The following is a 24,583-nucleotide window of genomic DNA, read 5'->3' on the forward strand; positions in this document are numbered from 1 at the left end:
TCCCAGGCAACATCCAGGTGAACCCCCTCTGCACCACCATCACATCCTTCCTGTAGCACGGTGACCAGAACTGCTCACAGTGCTCTGGCTGAGGTCTGACCGAGGTTTTACAAAGTTAGAGCATAACTTACCTGCTCTTGTATTCATTGCCCTAAGTAATGAAGGCCAATATCCTGTTTACCTTCTTAACCACATTATCTACCTGTGTTGCCACTTTCAAGGATCTTTAGACATCTCTCTGTTCCTGAATACTCCCCAGGACCCTAACATTAACGCTGTATGCCCTAGCCTCATTAGTGCTCCCAAAATGCAACAGATCATGGTTATCTGGATTAAACTCTGTTATTTTCCCAGCACACTGATATCACCCTGCAGCCCAAGTCTGTCCTCGGCACAGTCAACTACTCCACCAAGCTTCGTGTCACCTGCAAACTTGCTGGTCACACCTCCCATACAAATCATTCACATACATGACAAACAGCAGGGGTCCCAGCACCAATCCCTGTGGAACACCACTGGTCACAGGCATCCAATCACATAAACAACCCTCAACCTTATCTATGCCCTTCATGACTTCATAGACCTCTACAAGGTCATCCCTCAGCCTCCTACACTCCAGGGCAAAAATAAAGTCCCAGCCTCTCCTTATAACTCAAGCCCTCCAGCCCCAGTAACATCCTCACGAATCTTTTCTGCACCTTTTCCAGCTTAATGACATCCTTCCTATAGCTGTGTGACCAGAACTGCACACAATACTCCAAGAGCAGTGTCACTAACGACTTGTACAGTTGTAACATGACATTTCCAACTCGTGTACTCAGTATCTTAACCAATGAAGGCAAGCAGGCCAAATACCACCTCCATCACCGTCTACCTGTGTCACTACTTCCGGGAACTATGTACTTGTATCTTTAGGTGTCTCTGTTCCACAACACTCTCCAGGGCCCTAACATTTACTGTACAAGTATAATTTACCAAAGTGCAACCTCTTGCACTTGTCTGGGTTAAATTCCATCTACAATTCTTTGGCCCACTTCCCCAGTTGATCAAGATCTCATTATAATCTTAGACAACCTTCTTCACTGTCCCCTATACCACCATTTAGGTGTCATCACAAACTTACTAACCTTGCCAACTACATTCCCAACCAAATCATTAATGTATCTAAAACATAGAGGACCCAGCACTGATCCCTGCGACACACCACTGGTCACAGGCCTTCAATCTGAAAAACATCCGTCCACTACCACCCTCTGTCTCCTTCCGATTTAGTATCCAATTGTCTAGCTCACCCTGTGATCTCACCTACCAGACTAGCTCACTTCATTAAATATTCAACTCGTCCAGCTATTTTAAATGTCTACTTTGTGCTGCAAGATAATTTTATTACTGCCTGTTTTCAAAAGGAGCAGACACATTATTACAAATATAGTTTAATTAATTCGTCACTAACAGCAGATGGGGTGAGGACACCCAGATCAGTGAACAAAAGGGTAATGAACGATGGTGGGGTGTAGTCCACTGTCGGATGCTCCTCTGCAAGGTTCTTTGCCGATTTTAGTATCTCTGCTCTGTACTGTAAATTAAAATGCATCAATTAACATTATATAGCTATAGCATTTCAGCACAGGTCCAGTACATGCTAGATCTTTGCCAGAACCATCATAAACTAATCTCATCGCTCATACACTTCCCATGGTCCTGTATCAATTCCACGCTAATCCCATTGCCTCACTCTGTCCCCATGAAGCCTTTATCTTTTAAACGTTTGAAGCAGAGAAAGATGCAGTGACCTTTGCCGAGCACTCCCTACTCCCAAAGAGCATCAGAAGTACAACCTTTTCTGTTGTTAGCAGAAAGTATATAATAAGTTTTTGTATTTCTTGTGAAGTGCCTGAAGCAGAAACTAACATCAGTGAAAGTCACCAGTTCTGAGTGCAATTATTAACCGAGGTAACCATAATGTAATTAATCAAAATATTGACCCAAGGCATGAGAAAAAACTTCATTTTGAGCAATTGTTTCTGAATTTTCTCACCTTGAAACGGTCAGGAACATCTTGCTGATTGAGGGGATAAAGCCGGACAAATTTGAAACTCTCTGCCACCACGTAGAAGGGTTTGTTGTGTGCTTTTGCGCACACTGCCATTTGGTACGTTCCAATCTGCAAAGAGAAAACAAATTGCCCTTCATTTAGATGAACTTAAGAAACCTCACGATGACTATGTTCCACAGACACGTGGTTCTTTGCAAATATAAGTTAATTACTGGCTTTAACAACACTGGTTTCGACAATACCAATTTTTTTTTGGAATTGCTGTGTTTTCAAACAGTGTAAATGGAGAAAATGTTTCCCCCACGTTACTGGGGCAACAAATTGTGTATTAGGACTAAAGCCCAAACCCTCTGACTGAGCCCTTTACACTTCTTCCGTCACACAGCTGGGGAAATCCCAAGGGCAAAAAACCTTACAATAAGTCCAAGCCATTTGGGGGTGATATCCAGCCAAAGGTGAAAATCAAAATCACCGCCACAAAAACTGGGCTTCAATTGGAAATTTTAATATCAAGACTGACCGATGGATTGGTTAGGACAGCAGACAGGTTATCCTCGATTCCGAGGGACTGCCCAAGGGAAGCAAGAGTCATGGGATAGAGGGGGTGGTGGCAGGTGCTGCACGGAGATGGGATCAAATGAAGAAATGGGCTGAAAGATTCACATTCCCGATTCCTTTCCTGGTCACATGATTAGGGAGCAAGTTAGATTCGGTTAACAGGAAGAAACCGTCACCTTGTTAATGATTCCTCCACTTTCCACGACCCCTTCAGCCCCGACCAGCAGCAGGTCCACTTGCTCCATAATGTACCTGCAAACGAAGGAAAACAGTTCATGTAGGGACCCAGAAAATAGATGATATACACAGTAATCGTCCAACTGCTTCAACATTGTGAAAATAACACCTCCAAACTGGTCAAACAGGACTCTTTTCAACTGTCCCCGAAGAATATTTCCCAACATACCCGACTGAAGCATCTAAGATCACCGTCACTGGAATATTCAGCTTTTTTAGTCTTTCTGCACTTTTAAGTCTGGAAGATAAACAGTAAAGTTACTTGATTCACTCCAAATCCTATAACACTTTGAGATTTTAGAGATAAATTCAGCTGACAAGTGTAAAATTTTAATTAACAAAATGACAACAGTGTAGCATTCAAAGGAGATAGCAAGAGTTCAAGGTCAACATGTTCCTGTAAGGGTGAAGCCCAGGGTAACAAGTACAGGGAACCCTCGATGTTGAGGGATAGAGGGTTGGCTAAAGAGAACAAAGTAACCATATAACAGGTAAAGGGAACTAATGACGGGGAGGCCTGTCAAGAGCATTAAATGTGTAGGAGGCTTAAAAAGGAAATTAGGAAGACAAAGAGGAGTCACAAAATATCACTGGTAGACAGGATTCAGGCAAATCTGAAGGGGTTCGAAGTTATTAAGGGCAAAAGAATAACCAGGGAAAAGGTAGGGCCCATTAGGGACAGCAGAGGCAAACTGTGCATGGAACTGGAAGGCATAGGTGTGGCCCTAAATGCATTGAACACCGAACAGTACAACACAGGAACAGACCCTTTGGCCCACAATGTCTGCACCAAACACGATGCTGAATTAAACTAAATCTCTTCTGCCTGCACATGATCCACGTCCCTCCGTCCCCTGCATATTGGAATTGGTTTATTATTATCACTTGTACCGAGGTACAGTGAAAAGCTTGTCTTGCATACCGTTCATACAGATCAATTCATTACACAGTGATTGAGGTAGTACAAGGTAAAACAATAACAACGCAGAATAAAGTGTAACAGCTACAGAGAAAGTGCAATGCAGGTAGACAATAAGGTGCAAGGTGATAACGAGGTAGATTGTGAGGTCAAGAGTCCATCTCACTGTACTAGTTTCAATGAATTTATAACAGCACATATTCATGCATCTATCCAACTGCATTTTAAACACTGCATCTGCTATCTGTTTCTACCACCTCCCCTGGCAGTCTGTTCCAGGTACCCACCACTCTCTGCGTAAAAAAACTTGTCCCGTATATCTCCTTTAAACTTTGCCCCTCTCACCTTAGATGAACGTCCTTAGTACTTGACATTCTAATCCTGGGGAACAGACTCTGTCTATTTTTATCTACGCAAGGGGAAGGTGAAATTCCAGTGCAAGTCTCCATAAATAAAGAGGAGATATTCGATGCCTTAACAGCATTAATCCCAGACTGCTGCGGGAGGCAAGGGAAGAGATTACTGGGGCTCTGGCTGAGATTTTTACATCTCCGCTGGCCACAAGTGAGGTACCGGATGATTGGAGGACAGCAAACGTGGTCCCCCTTTTCAAGAAAGACAGTAGGGAAAAGTCTGTTAACTATAGACCTGTGAGCCTAACAACAGTGATAGGGAAGATACTAGAAAAAAATTCTGAGGGAGAGGATTAATGATTGTTTGGAAAGGCAGGGACTAATCAGAGACAATGAGCATGGTTTAATCAAGGGGTGATCTTGTTTGTCAAATCTGATTGAATTCTTTGAAGAGGTAACAATGTGTATTCCTGAGGGCAGGGCAGTCAATGTGATTTACATGGACTTCAGTACGACTTTGACAAGGTCCCACAAGGTTCAAAAGGTTGGGGCCCAGGGGAAGCTGGCAAACTGGATCTAAAATTGGCTTGGCAATAGGATATATTTTGGGAGTACTAATGAGGCTAGGATATACACCATGAACATTCCCTACACCTGATGGTAGAGGGTTGTTTTTGCGATTGGATGCCTGTGTCTAGTGGTGTCCCACAAGGATCGTGTCAGGACACTTGCTGTTTATAATGTACATGAATGATTGGATGCAGATGTGGGAGGCATGATTAATATGTTTGCAAATGACATGAAGATTGGTGGGGTTGTTGATAGTATGGAAGGTTGTCCTCCACAGAGAGATATCGATGTGTTGTCAAGTGGGCTGATAAGTGGCAGATGGAGTTTAATCCACACAAATGTAAAGTGGGAGTAGTAATGAGACTAGAATGGTTGGGTCGTAGGGAGTATTGAGGAACAGAGGGACCTTGCAGTACAAGTCCATAGATTTTGAAGGTGGCAACACAGGTGGATAACATAGTTAGGAAGACACATGGGATACTGGCCTTCATTAGTCAGAGGGTTATGCTCCAACTTTACAAAACTCTGGTCAGACCTCAGCTGGAGCACTGCGAGCAGTTCTGGTCACTGTGCTACAGGAAGGATGTGATAGTGATGGAGAGGGTGTGGAGGAGACTGACCAGGAGGTTGCCTGGGATGGAGCAGTTTAGTTATGAGGAGAGACTGGAGGCAGGGTCTGTTCTCCCTGGAGGGGGTTAAGAAGGGATGTGACTGAGGTGTATAAAATTATGAGGGGTATAGATAGAGTACACCGTAGGAAACTTTCCCTGTATCGGAGGGAGATAAAACTGGAGGACACAGATTTCGGGTGAGGGGGGAGAGATTTAGAGGGGATCTGAGGGGGAACTTCTTCACCAGAGAGTGGGGAGTATCTGGAACACACTGCCTGAGGGAGCGGTGGAAACTGGGTCACTGACAGTATTTAAGAAGTGTTCAGATGAGCACTTAAATCGCCTAGGCACAGAAGAATATGGACCATGTGCTGGGAGATGGGACTAACACATAGTCAAAGTTACACAGCACAGAAACAGGCCCTTCAGCCTAACTCATCCATGCCGACCAAAGTGCCAACCTGAGCTAGGCATTTGCCCACATTTGACCCATATCCCCCTAAACCCTTCCTATCCATGGACCTGTCCAATTGTTTTTTTTAATATGTTGTTAACGTACCTGCTTCAACCACTTCCTCTGGCAGCTCGTTCCATATACGCACCACCCTCTGGGTGAAAAAGTTGTCCCTCAGGTTCAATTAGATCTCTCCCCTCTCACCTTAAACCTATGTCCTCTAGTTCTTGATTCCCCAACCCTGGCAAAAAGACCGTGTGCATTCACCCTATCCATGCCCCTCATGATTTTGCACACTTCTGTAAGATCACCTCTCAGTTTCCTATGATTCAGGGAATAAAGTACCAGCCTGCCCAACCTCTCCCTGTAACTCAGGCCCTTGAACCCTGGCAACATCCTCGTAAATCTCCTCTGCACTCTTTCCAGCTTCATGTCATCAATGCCATTAGTAGGATGACCATATCTACACACAATTACTCCAAATGCAGCCTCACCATCTTGTACAACCACATCTCAGCTTCTATGCCCTGACCGATGAAGGCCAGCGTACCAAAAGTCTCCTTCACCACCATCTACCTGTGACTCCACTTTAAGTGAATCATGTACTTGTACTCCTAAGTCCCTCTGTTCTACAACGCTCCCCAGGGCCCTACCGTTCACTGTGAATGTTCTACCCTGATTTGACTTTCCAAAATGCAACACTTCACACTTATCCGAATTAAACTCCATTTGTCATTCCTCAGCCCACTGACCCAGCTGATCGAGATCCCTCTGTAACTATCCTGTTAACCATCTCCACTGTCTACAATGCCACCTACTTTAGTGTCATCTGTAAACTTGATGGTGAACATAATATAGACCGGCCTCAAAAGTCACAAGTAAATTGTAAGTTCTTCCATAAAACAGTGTTTACCTGATGTCCAGGTTGATCACTGAAGTCTGCAGCCCCATGTACTACAGGGTTAATGTGCAGCCGTGAAATACTTGGGGACACATTAGGGTTGTGTAGGTGCATGGGTCCAGAGTGGATTCAGTAACACTTGGTATCATCGTTTAGTAAAACAGAAACCTCAAACTGAGGCTCTGCCTGATAACACTGGCCACAACAGAGAGGGTGACTGCAAAGCTCATGGGAAGGGTCTGTTCTGTCTACATAATAGGTACTGGCCAGGAGCTTCTCCAGGTGACTAGCAGACTCTCCAGACAATGTGTAATTCGGACTCACCCTGAGGAATCAGGTTGTGATGCTGTAACGTAAACACTGAAGCGTTTTTTGGCCTTGGCAGCGTTCTCCAGTACACGCAGGACCACCCGTGAAGAAGAGTGGGTCAAAATTTTCTGGGAAAGAAGTGAGAATGGATTACAACAACCAGTAGGCACTCCTTGTGAACACAATGCACTGACGTTTAGGATAAATGAGAACAATTGTTCCTGATTTTAACCTGTACATTGAAAATAAATACCAAATGAAAGACACGAATTTCTTCACAAAGGGAAATGAATCTAAAGGATCCTGAAACAGCGTTAGGACTTTACATGGTTACTCTGTAAATGATAGGGACAGATGTTGGGGCTTCAGATATTTGGAGCTGCCAGATTATATTGCTGTTTCCAATGACAAACATCACCAGTACATGGAAGCCTAAAAATCTCAAAGGAAGCAACCAACTGGACTTTACATGCAACAAAGGTGAAAATAATGTGATTTAAGTAGATTTAACCCTGACCGTGATTTAACCTTGTCTTAATTTTGTAAAGTTCTTTGAGAATTGAGAGATTGGAAACTGCATTTATTTAAGGATGTTAACAGAGGGAACCCAGCTAACTACAGGTCTTTGTCTGACATTTGCAGCAAAGGTCTGTATCTATCAGAGTTGAAAGCCTTGATATTAACCCATTGGCCAATAGCCTCTTCTTGAGCACCTCAAATGATCCAAAAATTTCCCATGAGAAGACTGGGGCTACTGAGCTCAAACTGAGTTTTTCTTTTATATATGAGGACGGTGACTCCTGTTGTACTGTTCGTATTGTCACATGTGGAACCTGCAGGAAGGATGATAGGTGAGAAAAGGGTGAAGAAGGTCTGCAAGCTCTCCATACAGCTGATTCAGTACTCACTGCACCGTCGTTTATAAACGCGGAACACAGGTTTGCGATCTTGTTCCTTGAAACGGAAATTCTTTCCAAGTAAAGCTCCCCTCTGTCTATCATCGTCTTTTTGCATATTGAATAATCCTACAATAAGAAAGTTTAAACTCAGTTAAGAGCAATCTTGGAAATATCACAAAACACCTGATCTCCCACAGCTCACCAGGTTCTACTGGCCATCAAGTTAGGCTCAGAGGGAATGATTCAGCCCACATTTCAAGGTTCTACACTGTCCTTTATACATTCCTATTGTGAATGTCTCCATCTATGAACCACCTCCTCCTGGTCCATTGGTGGTATGGCAGCACCTCCAGTAGAGGAGGGCTGCAACAATACAGGTGACCCTCGCAATACTGGGGGTTTGCATTCCTAGAAAGTGGCCCATATCATGAGTTTTCCATAACGTGAATCCGCATTATCTGCGCACGTGTCAAGAAACACAAGTTGAAAGAAAATAAATTGTATTTACTTTTATCCCCCCACATAAATTCCGTGAGTGAATTTTGTTCTGCATCTCAAATTTTTGGATAATGATTTGTGAATTCTGTAAAGGCAAATTTCTATAACGCAAGGGTCATCTGTATTGGAACACAGCATAACATTCAGGGACAGAAAATTATTCCCACTCCACATGCACAGATCACACAGGAACGTGTTTGGAGGCAACAACAACTTTTTATAAAATCAACTTTGTTCTAATTCACAGAACTCAACTGAACCAGAGTTTGGAGACTCACGTCATCAAATACTGTTGCTGCAGATCAATGGGATCCCATGGGATCAATGCTGCAGCCCCATTCTGAGAGGTGGGCTTCCTCACCGATCAGCAGGGCCGGCGTCTGGTCACCAGTCCACATGTGTTTTGCTGAGGTCTGTCACCCACAGACTGGTGGGTAAGTGCCGCTGCAGAGCCATTTGGAACACCTTTCCACTTACAGAGCAACATACGTTTATACAGGCCTTTAGCATCACAAGGCACTTCACAGGAGCACAAACAAAATCTGATATTGAGCCATGCAAGCAGATAGAGGAAAAGTGACCAAAGGTTTAGTCTAAGAGGTAGGTGTCATGGGGCGATTTAAAGTGGAGAGGTGTAGGGAGGGGATTCCATTGTCCATATTCAAAGATACATAAAGGTCATTGTCCACACCAAGGTACGTACCGGGTGTTCCAGGGAGGTAAGACTGATAAAACGGAGGAAGAGTTCACCACCTGAAGACACTGCCACTGACGAGTCTACACTGCATAGGATTTTAATGGCTCCCTTCAGATTCTCCCTTAACCCCTGAATGGTCTCACCTAATTCCAGAAACACACACAGGGAACAACTTGAAGCTTGGTGTGAAGTGAAAGGATTCACATTTCTTTCAGCATCAACAAATGTATTCTACATAAATGTAGCAATAATCTGAGAATGTCAATCAACTGACAAAACTCTGAAAATACAGCATCCTGCTCATGCACAAGAATTACTAGGTTTTTTATAAACTGTATAACTTTTAAATTTGGAAGAGTGAACAGATTCATCTAACAGTCTCAATAAAAGAAAACACAGGTGCAGAAAGTGGTTGTAAACTACATCAGGTTTCATTTACCTTTATCTCTCTTCAAAAACTCCAGCAAGGTACGAATGGCTGCAACTGCAGAAGCCACATCTTCATTCTCCCTCATTTGGGTTTTGAAATAGTCCACAAGCTCTGCAAAAGTCAGATGATTATGCCATTTGGTTGAGGCACAGACAATTACTTATTTTAGTACGTTCTTAATCATCATAACTCCCTCAGCAAGTAAAGGAGCCCATGCCTGTATATGCCAAGAGCAAGTCAATATCCCGGCTGAGAAGTGACGGATCACATATACACCACAATAACTGGGCATTCCTCATCTCCAACAAAAAATATCTAACCACATCTAATAGCATTATCATCATGGGTCCCTCACCACCAAAACCCTGAGCACAACTCAACTGGACCAGCCACACAAATACCATGGCTACAAGAACAGGTCAGAGGCAGGGCATCAGCTGCTGAGTGACTCACCTCCTGACAGCCCAAGATCTTGCCACCATCTACAAAGCACAAGTCAAGAGTGTGACAGAACATTCTTCACCTGCCTGGATGAGTACAGTGCCAACACTCTCAAAGTGCACAGAAACATCCATGGCAAAACGTCCCTCTAGATCAGCTCCCCCTACCACCTGCTGTGACCACAGCATGGACAAAATGCACTGCATTTACTCTGATGCACCTCCCAAACCCATGTGCGCTTCCAGAAAGAAGGACAAGGGCAGGGGGCACACCACCAACTGCAGATTCCCCTCCACATCACACTCCATCCTGACAGGGAAATATCTCACCGGTCCTTCACTGTCACCGTCCAAATCCAGGAACAACACTGAGGGAGCGCCTGCAGCAGCACCGCAGTAGCTCAGCCCCACCTTCTCGGAGCTGCAGACGAGGTCAAGGAGGGACCCCTCCCCCCACCGCCCATCACCACCCTCACCTGTCCGGCCCTGCAGACGCTGCGGGGTCCGGCACAGGTCATCGGCGGTGCCCTCCCCACCCCAACACCCCCCTCCCCCCTCCACACCCACCCCAACACCCCCCTCCCCCCTCCACACACCCACCCCAACACCCCCCCTCCCCCCTCCACACACCCACCCCAACACCCCCCCTCCCCCCTCCACACACCCACCCCAACACCCCCCTCCCCCTCCACACACCCACCCCAACACCCCCCTCCCCCCTCCACACACCCACCCCAACACCCCCCTCCCCCCTCCACACACCCACCCCAACACCCCCCTCCACACCCACCCCAACACCCCCCTCCCACCCCAACACCCCCCCTCCCCCCTCCACACCCACCCTCCCCCCTCCACACCCACCCTAACACCCCCCTCCCCCCTCCACACACCCACCCCAACACCCCCCCTCCCCCCTCCACACACCAGCCCCAACACCCCCCCTCCCCCCTCCACACACCAGCCCCAACACCCCCCCTCCCCCCTCCACACACCAGCCCCAACACCCCCGCACACACACCCCCTCCCCCCTCCACACACCCACCCTAACACCCCCCTCCCCCCTCCACACACCCACCCCAACACCCCCCTCCCCCCTCCACACACCCACCCCAACACCCCCCTCCCCCCTCCACACACCCACCCCAACACCCCCCCTCCCCCCTCCACACACCCACCCCAACACCCCCCCTCCCCCCTCCACACACCAGCCCCAACACCCCCCCTCCCTGCTCCACACACCAGCCCCAACACCCCCCCTCCCCCCTCCACACACCAGCCCCAACACCCCCGCACACACACCCCCTCCCCCCTCCACACACCCACCCTAACACCCCCCTCCCCCCTCCACACACCCACCCCAACACCCCCCCTCCCCCCTCCACACACCAGCCCCAACACCCCCGCACACACACCCCCCTCCCCCCTCCACACACCCCCCTCCCCCCTCCACACACCCACCCCTCCAACACACACTCCCACAACCCCCCTCAACACCCTCCCCCCGACCCATCCCTCCCTTCCCCCACACGGTACGGCGGCGCGGATCCAGCGCCTGGGCCCCCCCCGGGTCACCGACCCTCCTCATCCATCCCGCCGGACCGCTGCCACCTCCGCACTAAACTGTCCTCCGGTAAGAGCCGTCGGTCAACGGTTCCGGGCTGACGGGACCCGGACTGTTTCAGCGCTGCACCTGGGCCGGAAACACGGCGGAGCGATGGCGGCGGGTGAGTGACGGCTCCTCCCGCCCGGCAGTTACCCCTCCTCCCCCTCCCCCCCTCCCCCCCTCCCCTCCTCCCCCCCTCCCCCCCTCCCCCCCTCCCCCCCTCCCCCCCTCCCCCCCTCCCCTCCTCCCCCCCTCCCCCCCTCCCCTCCTCCCCCCCTCCCCCCCTCCCCTCCTCCCCCCCTCCCCCCCTCCCCCCCTCCTCCTCCCCCCCTCCCCCCTCCTCCTCCCCCCTCCTCCTCCTCCCCGCCCCTCCCAGCAGTTACCCTGCTCCACATGAAGGATCTCGACCTGAAACACTGACTGTCCATTTCCCTCCACAGATGCTGCCTGACCCGCTGAGTTCCTGCTGCTTTTTGTGGATTGCAAGGGGTTGTGTTGAAGGAAGAGAGCTGGCTGCGAGGGTTGTATGGGGAGTTCGAGAGTATTGAGTGAAAGGAATGGGTGATGTGTAAGGGATCAGAGTCCCCAGAGGGACAACTCAATGGGCTGCAGCTCTGCAATAACAATGTCCTTTCTTGCACCATTATCCCCTCAGTTCCTCTCTGAATGGCTTCCATCTCATCCTGGATCAGGATTGACTCCCATCATTGATACCTCACAGACACCTTGATTTGAAGGACCTGTTGTAGCTTTCAGAAGATGTGCCATGATCTTCACCAGCCAACCATTAGTGACCACATTTTCCTTTCATTTTCCAAACAGATGAGGATATCAGCCTCCTCGTTATTGTGGTGGATGTCAATCCTGTTTGGTGGGGCCAGCAAATCCTGAAAGAATCCCAGGTAAGAAATTAGGTTGGAGGCAGATAATGTTGTTTCATTTAAATGGTAATTTTCCTTCAGAAAATAACACCTTGGGATCCAGTGTTCAGGGAATCTGTGCCACTAAGTGTGGGGAGTGGAGAGGCTCAGGAGGAATAGGGGATTTGGACCACCCGGGGGAAACCCATGCAAACTCCACACAGACAGCACCCAAGGCCAGGATTGAACCAAGGTCTCTGGTGCTGTGAGGCAGCAGCTTTACCAGCTACACCATTGTGCCTCCCATAAAAGCTGTGGATTGCCACCATTCCTGAACATTCTTTGATCATCTTTCCACCTCTCAATTAGATCACAAACATCACCTATCCAACCTGCTACCCACCCTCCCACTGAGCCCCAGGGTTATTCTGATGGAATAGTTTTCCTACTGTGAGCATTGTGGTTTGTGTGAGCGCCCAGTGGAACTGGTTCCCAGGTGAATGTTGGCACAGAAAAAGTTGTTGATATTCCCCAGAACACAAAATCCTCCAAGCACTAAAGTGTTGTTTTGCTCTGTTGTTAAAGTCGTTAATATGTACTAATAAAAGCATTGGTGTAAGTACCGACCCCTGGGGAACATCACTGTACATTTCCCTCCATTCTGAAACACTTCATTCGTACTCGCTTTCTCTATCACTGCTGTTACAGCCCATGGTCTTCAATCGTGAAGACAGACATAATATGGCATCTTTTCAAAAGCCTTTTGGAAATCTATAGACGCTACACTAACCGCATCTCCCTTATCAACCTTTCTGTTACTTCACAAGAAGACAGTATCAAGTTTATTAGATATGGTTTAGAACAAAGAACAGTGCAGCACAGGAACAGGCTCCTCAGCCCACGATGTTGTGCCGAACCAATTAAACTAATGACATCTAATTGAACAATTCCTTTCTGCCTGCTCGTAGAAAGTCGAGTTTATTGTTTTATGTACAAGTACGTGCAGCAGCCTCACAGGCACATAGCATCAGACACACAACATTCACAAGAAAAACATGGTCCAATTCATGTGCCTATCTGAGATCCTCTTAGACGTCTCTATCATATCTGCCTCCACCACCACCCCTGGCAGCGCATTCCAGGCCTCCACCTCCCTCTGTAAATAAAAACTGCCCCGCACATCTCCTTTGTACTTAACCCCTCTCACCTTAAATGCATGCCCTCTGGTATTAGACATTTCGACCCCGCGAGAAAGATACTGGCTGTCTGTCTATACATCTCATAATCTTATAAACTTCTATCAGATCTCTCCCCAGCCTCTGCTGCTTCAGAGAAAACAACCCAAGTTTGTCCAACCTCTCCTTATAGCTCATGCCCTCTTAATCCAGGCAGCATCCTGGTTAACCTCTTCTGTACCCTCTCCAAAGCCCCCACATCCTTCCTGTAATGGGGCGACCAGAATTGAATGCAATACTCCAGATGTGGCCTAACCAGAGTTTTATAAAATTGCCTTTAATAAATCCATGTGAGATACTGAGTGAGCACTTTACATAAATCTTCACCCAGGAAGATGTTGCTGGGGTCTCAGCACCCTAATCTCCAAGTGACTTCTCATTCTGTTGCTGATTGTTATTTCTGGAACATTTTTTTGGTCCACTCACAATCATTCACTTTCTCCTCTACTGAGACTTCATCAACAACTTCCCTGGTGCGATGATGTAGAGCGCTCACTTGGTACCTCTTCCTCCAGTCAGTCTCTGATCAGCCCCACCTCTCCCCATACAGCCCTTTCCCAGCTCAGATGCAACTGAACCTTTGATTCCCTTTCACGTTTGCTGCTGCTCTTTTCTTGAGCCCTCTCCTTGCCTCACGTTTTCTGTGATGTTTGCTCCTCTTTCTGCTCTATTTGAATGTCCGTCTTTTTGGTTATCCTTAGTTTTAATTCCACTCCATTCCTCACGGGAATGTAGCCAGACTATGGTTGAAACTTCTTTACCTTAAAGGTCTTGCGTTGTTCAATTACAGTTTGATACCAGTTCTCCTGTGCTGGGTCTGTTCTCATCTCAGTGAAATTGGCCCTTCATCAATTGAATATTTTTGCCTTGGAGCACTCTATATCATTTACCACAGTTATTCTAAATATTATCACCAGTGTTTCCCAGATATTCCCCATTGGGCCAGAAACACACTGTTGGAGGGGGGGGGTGCTGGCCCAGTGTTGTGGGGATGGGGGGGTGGTGGTGGTGGGGGGGTGCACTGACCCGGTGGTGTGGGGCAGTGACTGACCCGGGGGTGGGGGGGACTGACCCGGTGGAATGGCCAAGTACGCTGAACACAGAACAGTCCAGCCAGAACAGGCCTTTCGGCCCATCATGTTTGTGCCGACCACGATGGCAATCTAACTAATCCCACCTGCCTGCACACAGTCCCCATCCTTCCATTCCCTGCACATGTCTAAATGGCTCTCAAATGTTACCATCCCATCTGCCTCCACCACCACACCTGGCAGCACATTCCGGGCACCCACCACTCTGTGTGTGAAAAACTAGCTCCGTCTTTAAACTTCCCCCCTCACCTTAAATGCCTGCCCTCTAGTATTTCCACCCTGGGAAAAAAGATTCTACTCTATCTATGCCTCTCATAGTTTTATAAACCTTTATCAGGTCTCCCCTCAGCCTCCGCTGTTCCAGAGAAAACAATCCCAGGTTTGTCCAACCTCTCCTTGTATCACATACCCTCTAATCCAGGCTGTGTCCTGGTGAACCTCTTCTGCGCCCTCCCCAAAGCCTCCACATCCTTCCTGTAATGACCAGAACTGCACACAAAAATGTGGCCTAAGCAAAGTTTTATACGGCTGCAATGTGACTTCCTGACTTCTGTACACAGAGTGTGGTGGGAGTGGTGGGCGGGACACCAGGGTAGTGGGGCGGCAGGAGGATGATTCCGTCCTTCATCGTTCCGGGTTTCCTCTTTCTCCAGCACTGCAACATTTCCTTACTCAGTGCTGCCCCCCCCCCCCACCCCCCCCCATCACTTCCCCATCTTCCCTGAGCACCGTCGCACCTGTAGAGTTGTAGCTCTCCAACCTTGTCTGGTACTCTGCATTCACACACACGTGTGCACGGACCTGCTGTATTCTGCATTCACACACATGTGCACGGACCTGCTGTATTCTGCATTCACACACACGTGTGCACGGACCTGCTGTATTCTGCATTCACACACGTGTACACGGGCCTGCTGTACTCTCTGCTTGTCCAGTCGTGTGGGGAAATTGTTTCTTGTTCTGGTTTTATTTCTATCCACCAATCCTTTTTTCAACGCTGTTCTTTCTCGTGCTTTCTCTCTGTTTACCTTCTTGCCATGTGTGTTTAATCTTGCTGCATTATGGAGCAACCGGTGATGCAAACTGTGGATCTAAGTGCCTCGCACTCACAACTGACAGGTGATGGTGCAACCTCTGAATTTATTTTGACTGTAAGAGAGGTATTTACACAACTCCTATGGCATGGTTTCTGTCCTGTTTTCCAGTTCACCCTCTCCAAGTGTATGGACGCAGTGATGGTGATGGGAAACTCACACTTATTCATGAGCCGCAGTAACAGACTGGTGATTATCGCGAGTCACAGCCAGGAGAGGTAAGGATGTGCGTGAGAGCCCGTGGCATCTGGCAGCTCACCAGAGAACTGTTGACCTCCACAGAGCTGGAAAGTTAATGGGATCCCGGGTTTTCCTCTTGTTTCTGCAGCCGCTTCCTGTACCCAGGTAAACGATGGAAATCGGGAAGCTTTTCTGAAAGTAGTGACACCGCTTCTGCAGAATCTACTTCATCTGGCAGTAAGGACGGTAAATTTGAGCTCCTGGCGTTAGGAAATGACATTGTCACCGAGGAGATCAAAGACCTAATGGCAAAAAGTAAGTATCGTGTCAGACCTGAGCTCCAGTGCACTGACAATGTGTCGCTGCGTTGCTGCATGATGACAAAGTGACGTCTTCCTCTCTTGCATTGCAGCTGAAGTGAGAGCACATCTGACAGAAACCTTGCTGGCAGGATCTTTGGCAAAAGCACTTTGTTGTATCCTTGCTCCAGAATTGATTCAAAGTCTATGAGCTGTCTTGTGTTGATGATGTCATGGCCAGTGTTTCACTCTCAAAACCCATAATTTGCAGACTTTTCATTTGTTAGCCATTGATATTCTGCAAGATTTCATTATTACTGGCCATAGCTTGCAGGGTTTCACTCTTGTCCACACAGGAGAAACTTTCTGATTGTTGAGTTCTTGAACAGGTTTTTGTGTAAGTGAATCTTGCTCCACACTTACAACATTTGATATTATGTTTCTGGTGAATAGGTCACAAAGTTGTCTCATAACTATGAGGTTTCTGGGTGGATTTGGCTACATAGAACATAGAACAATTACAGCACAATTCAGGCCCTTCGGCCCACAAAGCTGTGCTGAACATGTCCCTACCCTAGAAATTACTAGGCTTACCCATAGCCCTCTATTTTACTCAGCTCCATGTACCGATTTAACAGTCTCTTGAAAGACCCTATCGTATCAGCCTCCACCACCGTTGCCGGCAGCGCATTCCACGCACTCACCACTCTCTGACTAAAAAACTTACCCCTGACATCTCCTCTATATCTACTCCCCAGCACCTTAAACCTATGTCCTCTTGTGGCCACCAATTCAGCCCTGGGGAAAAGCCTCTGACTATCTACCCAATCAATACCTCTCATCATCTTATACACCTCTATCAGGTCCCCCCTCATCCTCCGTTGCTCCAAGGAGAAAAGGCCGAGTTCCCTCAGCCTGCTTTCATAAGGCACGCTCTGCATCCCAGGCAGCATCCTTGTAAATCTCCTCTGTACCCTCTCTAATGGCTTCCACATCTTTCCTGTAGTGAGGCGACCAGAACTGAGCACAGTACTCCAAGTGGGGTCTGACCAGGGACCTATATAGCTGCAACAATACCTCCCGGCTCCTAAATTCAATTCCCCGATTGATGAAGGACAATACACCATATGCCTTCTTAACCACAGAGTCAATCTGTGAAGCTGCTTTGAGCGTCCTATGGACTCAGACCCCAAGATCCCTCTGATCCTCCACACTGCCAAGAGTCCTACCATTAAGACTATATTCTGCCAACATATTTGACCTACCAAAATGAACCCCTTCACACTTATCTGGGTTGAACTGCATCTGCCACTTCTCAGCCCAACTCTGCATCCTATTTATATCCCTCTATAACCTCTGACAGCCCTCCAAACTATCCACAACACCCCCAACCTTTGTGTCATCCGCAAAATGTGAATGGCAGAATATTAGTGGGGAAGCAATATAATTTTGTTCTGGTTATCTGTCAGTTCTAGGTCTAAATTTGAATCTTGTCAATATGATCATTGTTACAGAGTTGTTGTTCCTCACAGAATTCTGTTTGGCTGCCCTTTCACCCGCACATTTTGGAGCTTCCAGACAAGTCAAAGTCGAGTTTATTATCACATGCACAAGTCCACGTGCGCACAGGTGCAATGAAAAGCTTATTTGCAGCAGCATCACGGGCACATAGCATCAGATAAGCAGTATTCACAAGAAAAACAAATTAAACACAATTTTACAAGAAAAAACACAATTAGAACAAAAAAAGTCCATTTAACTCAAAGTGGTCATAGTGTTGGTGAACTGTAGTGATTCAGGTTGTGCTGGTTGGTTCAAGAACCAAATGGTTGAAGGGAAGTAGCTGTTCCTGAACCTGGTGGTGTGGGACTTCAGGCTTCTGCACCTCCTGCCCAGTGGGAGCTACGAGAAGATGGCACAGCCCGGATGGTGGGGATCTTTGATGATGGATGTTGCCTTCTAGACACTACTAATTGTGGGGAGGGATGTGCCAGTGATGTATTGGGCAGAGTCTGGCTAAAAATGCATCCACTTATTCAATTGAACAAACTGAGTTTTTAATTCTATTACCACATAGCTGACTTCTCGTCTGCAACTGTTGTTTTTTTCTTACCACTTCTGATGTCAGATATTCACAAAGTGAATAAGGAGTTGAATGGTAAGTACGTGTGTTTACTGAGATTCAGGTACTGCTTTTCTTCATTGTCTGTTAGAAGCTCAGAGTGCAGAATGAGATATTCGATTGAATTAACAGATCCCAGCCACATGATGATGTCAGTTTGGAAGTCACTCTTTTCCACAAGTGGAGCACGTGGGAATTGCAGAATCCAGTTGCAGAGTTTCGGCACTGAGTTGCAAGTGAGAGTGATGGTAAAAAGTTATAGAGTTGTACAGCAAAGGAACAGACCCTTCAGCCCATCGTGTCCCTGCCAGCCATTATACGTAATGCTGCAGGGATTTGAATCCCCAGTCACTGAGCAGGAGTTAATTCTCTATCTCAGTAACCACCAACTTACTAACTTTTCCCAATTCTGAAAAAGGGTCTTTGACCTAAAACGTTAATTTGTTTCTCTGTCCACGTATGCTGCCTAACCTGCTGAGTGTTATCAGCATTTTCTGGTTTTTTAACCAATAATAATATGGAGTCATACAGCACAGAAACAGGCCCTTCGGCCTGACTCATCCATGCCGAATAAGGTGTCGTCCCATTTACCGGTGTTTGGTTCATATCCCTCTAAACCTTTCCTATCCATGTCCCTGTCCAGATGTCTTAAATTGATGGCCTCAACATTGATTTCTCTAACTTCCAGTAACCCCCCACCCTTTGTCTTCCCTCCCCCCACCCCTTTGTCTCCCTCCCCCCCACCCCTTTGTCTCCCTCCCCCCCACCCCTTTGTCTTCCCTATTCCTTTGGCTCCCTTCCCCTGCCTTGATGACCTGCCCATCTCCTCTCTTCCCCTCCTCTATTCCATGGTCCACTGCCCTCTCCTACCGGATTCCACCTCCTTCAGCCCTTTGCCTCTTCTACCTCTCACCTCTCAGCTTATTACATCTTCTCCCCCTCCCCCACCCACCTCCCTTCCCCCTCTCACCTGGACTCACTGATCATCTATCTGCGTGTGCTCCTCCCCCTCCTCCCCCCCCCCCCCCCCCAGCATTCTGTGTGTTTATTTCAGATTTACATCATCTCAGTATTTTGCATTTGAACAACTGGAGTGGAGGTATAGATCTGCCATGGTCAAAGTGAACAGTAAAGGGGCTGAATGGCCTCCCACGTTTCTGTGATATTTCACAGCATGGTCATTTTTGGTTTAATGCTGTAAATGTGCGGTGTTACCGAGGGAGGAACAGGACTGATCAGGCACAGATTTAGGAATACTTCAAGTATGTTTTGTAACTTGTAGCTCGGATGTTACAAAAATTGTTTTCGTTTTGTTCCCACAAAATGCAGCCAGCCACGAGCTGAAGTCCCGAATACTGGTGAGTTTCCTGTGGCTACTGTTAAAGATTTCTTGCACATATTTTGTAAGGGGTGGAGTGATACACTGCTGTTGCCTGGGAGTCCGAGGGGGCTGCAGGTTACCTGAGGCTTGGAGAGAATGACCTTGGGTGCTGCGGAGCTGTGGGCCTGAGAGTGGTGCCTGGAGGCTGTGGGGTGGGAGGGGACAGTAAAGTCTGGGGACGGGGAACAGGTGACCACAGCCCCCAACCCCTGGCCCTAATTATGTACCTGAGGTATCCCTGTACCCCACTGCAGCACAACGCAGAGGTGATGTCAGCTTGATTTAGAATTGTCCATCTCTTCCACAGGTTATTAAAGCTGCTGAGGACTCTGCTGCTCAATATATGAATTTTATGAATGTTATTTTTGCAGCACAGAAGCAGGTAAAGTTTGCGCGCTGCTCCTCTCACAGAATACGATTTCTAACACTGATTAGTTTTCTGGATGAAGACTGAATGGACATTATTTTCTGAAATATGAGTCACTGCTGTACAATGAGCAGCAGGCAGTTTGTGCACAGCAAGCTCCCACAACTGGCAATCTGATCATTATTTTTTTAGTGGTATTGACTGAGGAATGTATATTGGTCTGGACACCAAAGATAACTTGTGTGCTTCTTTGATATACTATCTTGGGATCCTTTACATCTGTGGGAGAGGGCAGAGTTGATTATTGTTTAATATCTGATTAAACCACAATCTTCGAGTGTGATACTGACTGAGTTACACGTGAGTCCAGTAATAATTAGAATCTCTCGGTGAAAGGTTTGAAAATCCACCTCCGTCAGCACTGACAGTGCTCGGTGAAGCAGAAGGAAGTTGTCATGGTGCAGCTCAAACAGTTTTGGAAGGTGTTTGTGTAGGTCAGTGCCACACTGCTCTGTAGATTCACTTGTCAGTCCCAAGTGAAGTTGCCAGGTTTCATTTTCAGGCTGTTAAGTGCGGTTGAAATATAAGCTGTGAATAGATCTATTTTGCCACAGTTGTCTGCAGAAGCTTAGTTAGTAACCCCGAGATATTAAAACCTCTAGTAAACAGTGACAAGTTTGTGTGAGTGCTTGTCCTGGTCCCATAACATTTGGTGCATTTCTGTCCATCAGCACGTGTTACAACTGTTGCCTTTATATTTATACAAGTGTCTGCATTGGATCATGTCCCAGGGAGTTTGAGACACTGGCTCAGCCCTGAAGTGACTTCCCCTCTTGGATTAATAACCTAAGCCAGCATTTATTGTGGGTGCCCTCAAGAAGGTGGAAGTGAACCGCTGAGGTCCTTCTGCTGAGGAGGGAATTCTTGCAATGTTGTCGGAATTCCAGGTCAGGCTGTCACAGGGACCTGCAGCAGTGGTGTCCCCTGCACCTGCTGACCTCCTCCTTTACCCTGGTCGAAGTTGTGGGTTCAGGAAATGCTGACGACAATTTTGACAACTTGTGTCGTACATTTTGTAGACGGTACATATCCAGAGGTGGAGAGAGAGAATGTATACAGTGCGGAGTAGTCCAAGGATTTTGTAATATAGATGTCTGGATTCTTTCTCTCTCAGAATATTCTGATTGACGCGTGTGTTCTGGACTCTGACTCTGGACTCCTGCAACAGGTAAGTGAGGAACGACTGCTTTAGATTGAGACCATCTGTTTCACGTAAGGTATCCACTGTATTAGAGTCCACCCCAAAAATACCTTTCCTCGTATGTAAGCAATAATCTGACAGTCACCACACAACCATTTGGGTGGTCGTTGAGGGCTGGAGCTGGGTTCTACCAGTGTGACCCTCGTGTTCTCTGTGCTGCTCCTTAAGTTGCTGCTTCTCGGAGATGCTTGTTATTGGAGGGTTAGTGCAGCCACCGTTGACTCTGCGTTGCCTGATTGTGGAACTCTGCTGTCCTGGATGCCTGGGTTCTTGCCTCAGCTGAAGTGATCCTTTGGCACAGTAGCATAGTAGGGTATCAACATCTCCTCTCCCTGGACTCAGACTATCCCAGCTTGGAAACCTGAGTTCATTTCCTAGGAACCTGTGTGTCTGAGAGGTATGGATCTCTTACTCCACCCACCACCATCCCCACCCCCACCTCCCCCCCGCCACCCCACCAACTGTTCCATAACAACCAGGATACTAAGAGCTGTCATCTCTCTGCCCTGATCAGTCTGAGGGTCAGTGCCTGATGTACAGGGATTTCAGAACCCATCTGGATCAGTTTAATCTGGCTTCTCTTTTTGTCCACAGGCTGCAGATATAACCGGAGGATTATATTTAAAAATACCACAGCTGCTGGCACTCACACAGTATTTGCTGGTAAGGTGAATCCTTAAACATGGTGTTTGCTGCTGCCTGACTTGTTCAGTGGTTCTCCATGAGGATGGAGTGGGGCTGGGGTACACTCTGTGGACAGGGGTGTGTGTGTGTGCACGCGCGTGTGCGCACAGATAGGGGTGTGTATGCATGGATGGAGTGTGCATGTGTGTGTGTGGATGGATGTGTGTGTGCGGATGGTGGGTACTGGGTGGATGGGGTGTGTGTGTGGGGACAGGTGTGTGTGTGTGTGTGTGTGTGTGTGTGCGGATGGTGGGTATTGGGTAGGTGGGGCTGGAATCCACCTGCCCCTCCGTTGAACTTCAGGATGTTCAGAGCTGTGACACTGGGAATGAAAGGTTTTGTGAAATGTAAGAATCCTTTGTCACCTCCCTGACACTGTAACGCTGCCTTGTCCTTGCACCCACCGTGCCTGGTGTCACTGCCTTCCAGAGGATGGGTTCCAGTTGATCTGACGCTCTGATCGGTGTGCAGCAGTTGCTGCATTGGTTTACCTCCCAGGCAGGTCAAAGTTCAAACCCCACCACAAACTGTTGTGTATTTTAACTCAATAAATTGGTAGACTGTGCCCTGAAATACATTGCATTTCCTCGACCATCAGCGTGGGCAGGGACTAGGGTAGTTCATGCCACTGTGTTTGTGCCAACTGCCGCAACAATGAGTTTGTTTGAGGGACTGAGGCACTTCCTTGAAGCCTGATCTGAAAATCCAAAGTGAAACTTCCTGTTCTCATTATATCACTGCACAATTTTGTCTGTCATGTAGGAGTCGAAGGAAACCTGCTTTGTCATTCAGTTGGACCTGTACCTCAGCCCCACAGCCATCAGATCTACATTCCCTGACACCCTTCCCAACAGAAATCTTTTGATGCAGTAAAGTCCTCACTTCCTCAACCTAGAATAGCTTTTTGTAGATCACTGAAGTTTTTAATGTAATTTTGTCTCTGATTCTGTGTCCTCCTTGCCCCACACCACCTCTCACCGCCAGTGGGTGTTCCTACCAGACCCAGAGCAGAGATCCCAGCTTGTCCTCCCGCCTCCTGTCCATGTGGATTACAGAGCTGCCTGCTTCTGCCACCGTAACCTGATTGAAATTGGCTACGTGTGTTCTGTCTGCTTATCCAGTGAGTTTTAAATAGCATCTTGGTTTTTGAGGTCTTTATTTGTATGTTGGTCAGTTTCTAATGGATTTCTCTTTTTAATTTTTAGTATTTTGCAACTTCAGCCCTATTTGCACGACCTGTGAGTGAGTATCGACAGGTTCAATTGTTTCCTCCCCTTACGGTGGGCTCCATCGTGATTGGTGACGATGTCTTTTTGTTTTACATTCAGGACTGCTTTCAGACTTGCTCTGCCACCTGTACTGAAAGCGAAGAAGAAGAAACCAAGACAACTGACACTGAACTACTTGGCGAGCTGACACCAGGAACAGGAATCGATCCTGGGCCCTCCTCCTGCTGGGATTTCTGCTCTTCCGGCTGCATCAGGAGCCCATGGAGTCGGTGCAATGATCCAGACCCACTGACAAAACTCCATTCTTCTGTAGCCGATATAAGGAGTTGAGTTTGTTCTGTCTGTGACACAATGCTAAACTCTAGGTGTTGCGCTGTGGGTGAAACAGGCACACACCTGCAAACACTGGGTCTTTTTTGACCAATTTGTGTTTTTTTGTATATGTCACATTTGTAATAAATGCACAGTTCAGATAGGATTCTGGAAATCTGCCCCCACATCTGGAGTCGGAATAACCTCTGCTCCCTTTTCTCCTTCCCTGGTTTCTCCTTCGATCGTATCCTGAGCTTGGTACCAGTTAGACGTTGTGAACGGGGATCCTTGTCCTACCCTGAATCTCCTTCCAGCTTAAACTGGTGTGTTGGGAGGTGTGGAACTGAACACAGGTGGGAAATTTCTGTCTCCTGGTCTTTGGGTCCAAAGGTGGGGGAGTTCTGATCACCATGAATTCCATTAAAGGTTCTGGATGCAGGTCCACAGCTCCATTGCATGGGATCATTTACAGCAAGTTTACCATTCATGAAATGCGGTATTCCAGGTGAGGAGAGAAAATGCCCAGTGGCGGCAACGTACATCACCTCTGGAATTTCCTGGATGACTCCAGATGTTGGATCAGAATTTGACCAGTACAATTGTTGACCAGTCACAGTGATACAGCTTTAGCCTTGTCCACAAACATTTGTCTTGCACAGAATGCGTGGATGAGAAGAGAAGCCCTCCCAGCAATCACAAGGGTTGACTCTACAGTTTGTCTCAGCTTAGAGTCATACAGCACGGAACAGGCCCTTCGGCCCAACTTGTCCATGCTGATCAAGGTGCCCACCTCAGCTAGTCCCATTTGCCTGTGTTCGGCCCAAATCCCTCTAAACTTTTCCTGTCCGTGTATCTGTCTAAATGTCTTTTAAATGTTGTTATTTGCCATAAATACCATAAGCTCTTTACCATAAATTGCACAAAAAGGCTAAC

General features: G+C 47.4%; 2 protein-coding genes across 4 annotated transcripts; one reads left to right on the top strand and one right to left on the bottom strand.

Moving 5' to 3' along the window:
* Positions 1-1,300: 1,300 nt before the first annotated feature.
* On the bottom strand, positions 1,301-11,651 carry eif2b1 (eukaryotic translation initiation factor 2B, subunit 1 alpha). Of its 2 annotated transcripts, none has more exons than XM_052031896.1 (9): positions 11,509-11,651; positions 9,502-9,603; positions 9,069-9,205; positions 7,877-7,993; positions 6,984-7,096; positions 3,021-3,089; positions 2,791-2,866; positions 2,039-2,164; positions 1,301-1,576 (listed from the first exon to the last, which is right to left on the bottom strand). In XM_052031896.1, exons 1-9 carry the CDS (start codon positions 11,519-11,521, stop codon positions 1,421-1,423), a joined length of 909 nt encoding a protein of 302 aa, XP_051887856.1. In that variant the 5' UTR covers positions 11,522-11,651; the 3' UTR covers positions 1,301-1,420. The 2 variants fall into 2 exon arrangements, with proteins under 2 accessions (XP_051887856.1, XP_051887857.1); XM_052031897.1 differs by lacking the exon at positions 11,509-11,651 and adding an exon at positions 10,263-10,392.
* Positions 11,515-24,583, top strand: gtf2h3 (general transcription factor IIH, polypeptide 3). 2 transcript variants are annotated; one of them, XM_052031894.1, is made up of 13 exons: positions 11,515-11,656; positions 12,358-12,437; positions 15,927-16,033; positions 16,144-16,310; positions 16,408-16,470; positions 18,423-18,452; positions 19,746-19,774; positions 20,105-20,179; positions 21,339-21,392; positions 22,020-22,088; positions 23,094-23,229; positions 23,315-23,351; positions 23,438-24,583. In XM_052031894.1, exons 1-13 carry the CDS (start codon positions 11,647-11,649, stop codon positions 23,523-23,525), a joined length of 945 nt encoding a protein of 314 aa, XP_051887854.1. In that variant the 5' UTR covers positions 11,515-11,646; the 3' UTR covers positions 23,526-24,583. The 2 variants fall into 2 exon arrangements, with proteins under 2 accessions (XP_051887854.1, XP_051887855.1); XM_052031895.1 differs by having other exon boundaries at positions 23,315-23,347.

This window comes from Pristis pectinata, chromosome 17, assembly GCF_009764475.1.
Source record: "Pristis pectinata isolate sPriPec2 chromosome 17, sPriPec2.1.pri, whole genome shotgun sequence".
Classification (NCBI taxonomy): Eukaryota; Metazoa; Chordata; class Chondrichthyes; order Rhinopristiformes; family Pristidae; genus Pristis; species Pristis pectinata.

Excerpts from the sequence above, each read along its gene's own strand:
- eif2b1 (XM_052031896.1), bottom strand. Across the intron at positions 7,994-9,068 it reads TTACCTCCCTGGAACACCCG|GATTATTCAATATGCAAAAA; the intron begins GTACGTACCTTG and ends TTCTTATTGTAG. Across the intron at positions 1,577-2,038 it reads ATGTTCCTGACCGTTTCAAG|TACAGAGCAGAGATACTAAA; the intron begins GTGAGAAAATTC and ends TTTAATTTACAG.
- gtf2h3 (XM_052031894.1), top strand. Across the intron at positions 16,034-16,143 it reads GCGAGTCACAGCCAGGAGAG|CCGCTTCCTGTACCCAGGTA; the intron begins GTAAGGATGTGC and ends TTGTTTCTGCAG. Across the intron at positions 21,393-22,019 it reads ACTCTGGACTCCTGCAACAG|GCTGCAGATATAACCGGAGG; the intron begins GTAAGTGAGGAA and ends TTTTGTCCACAG.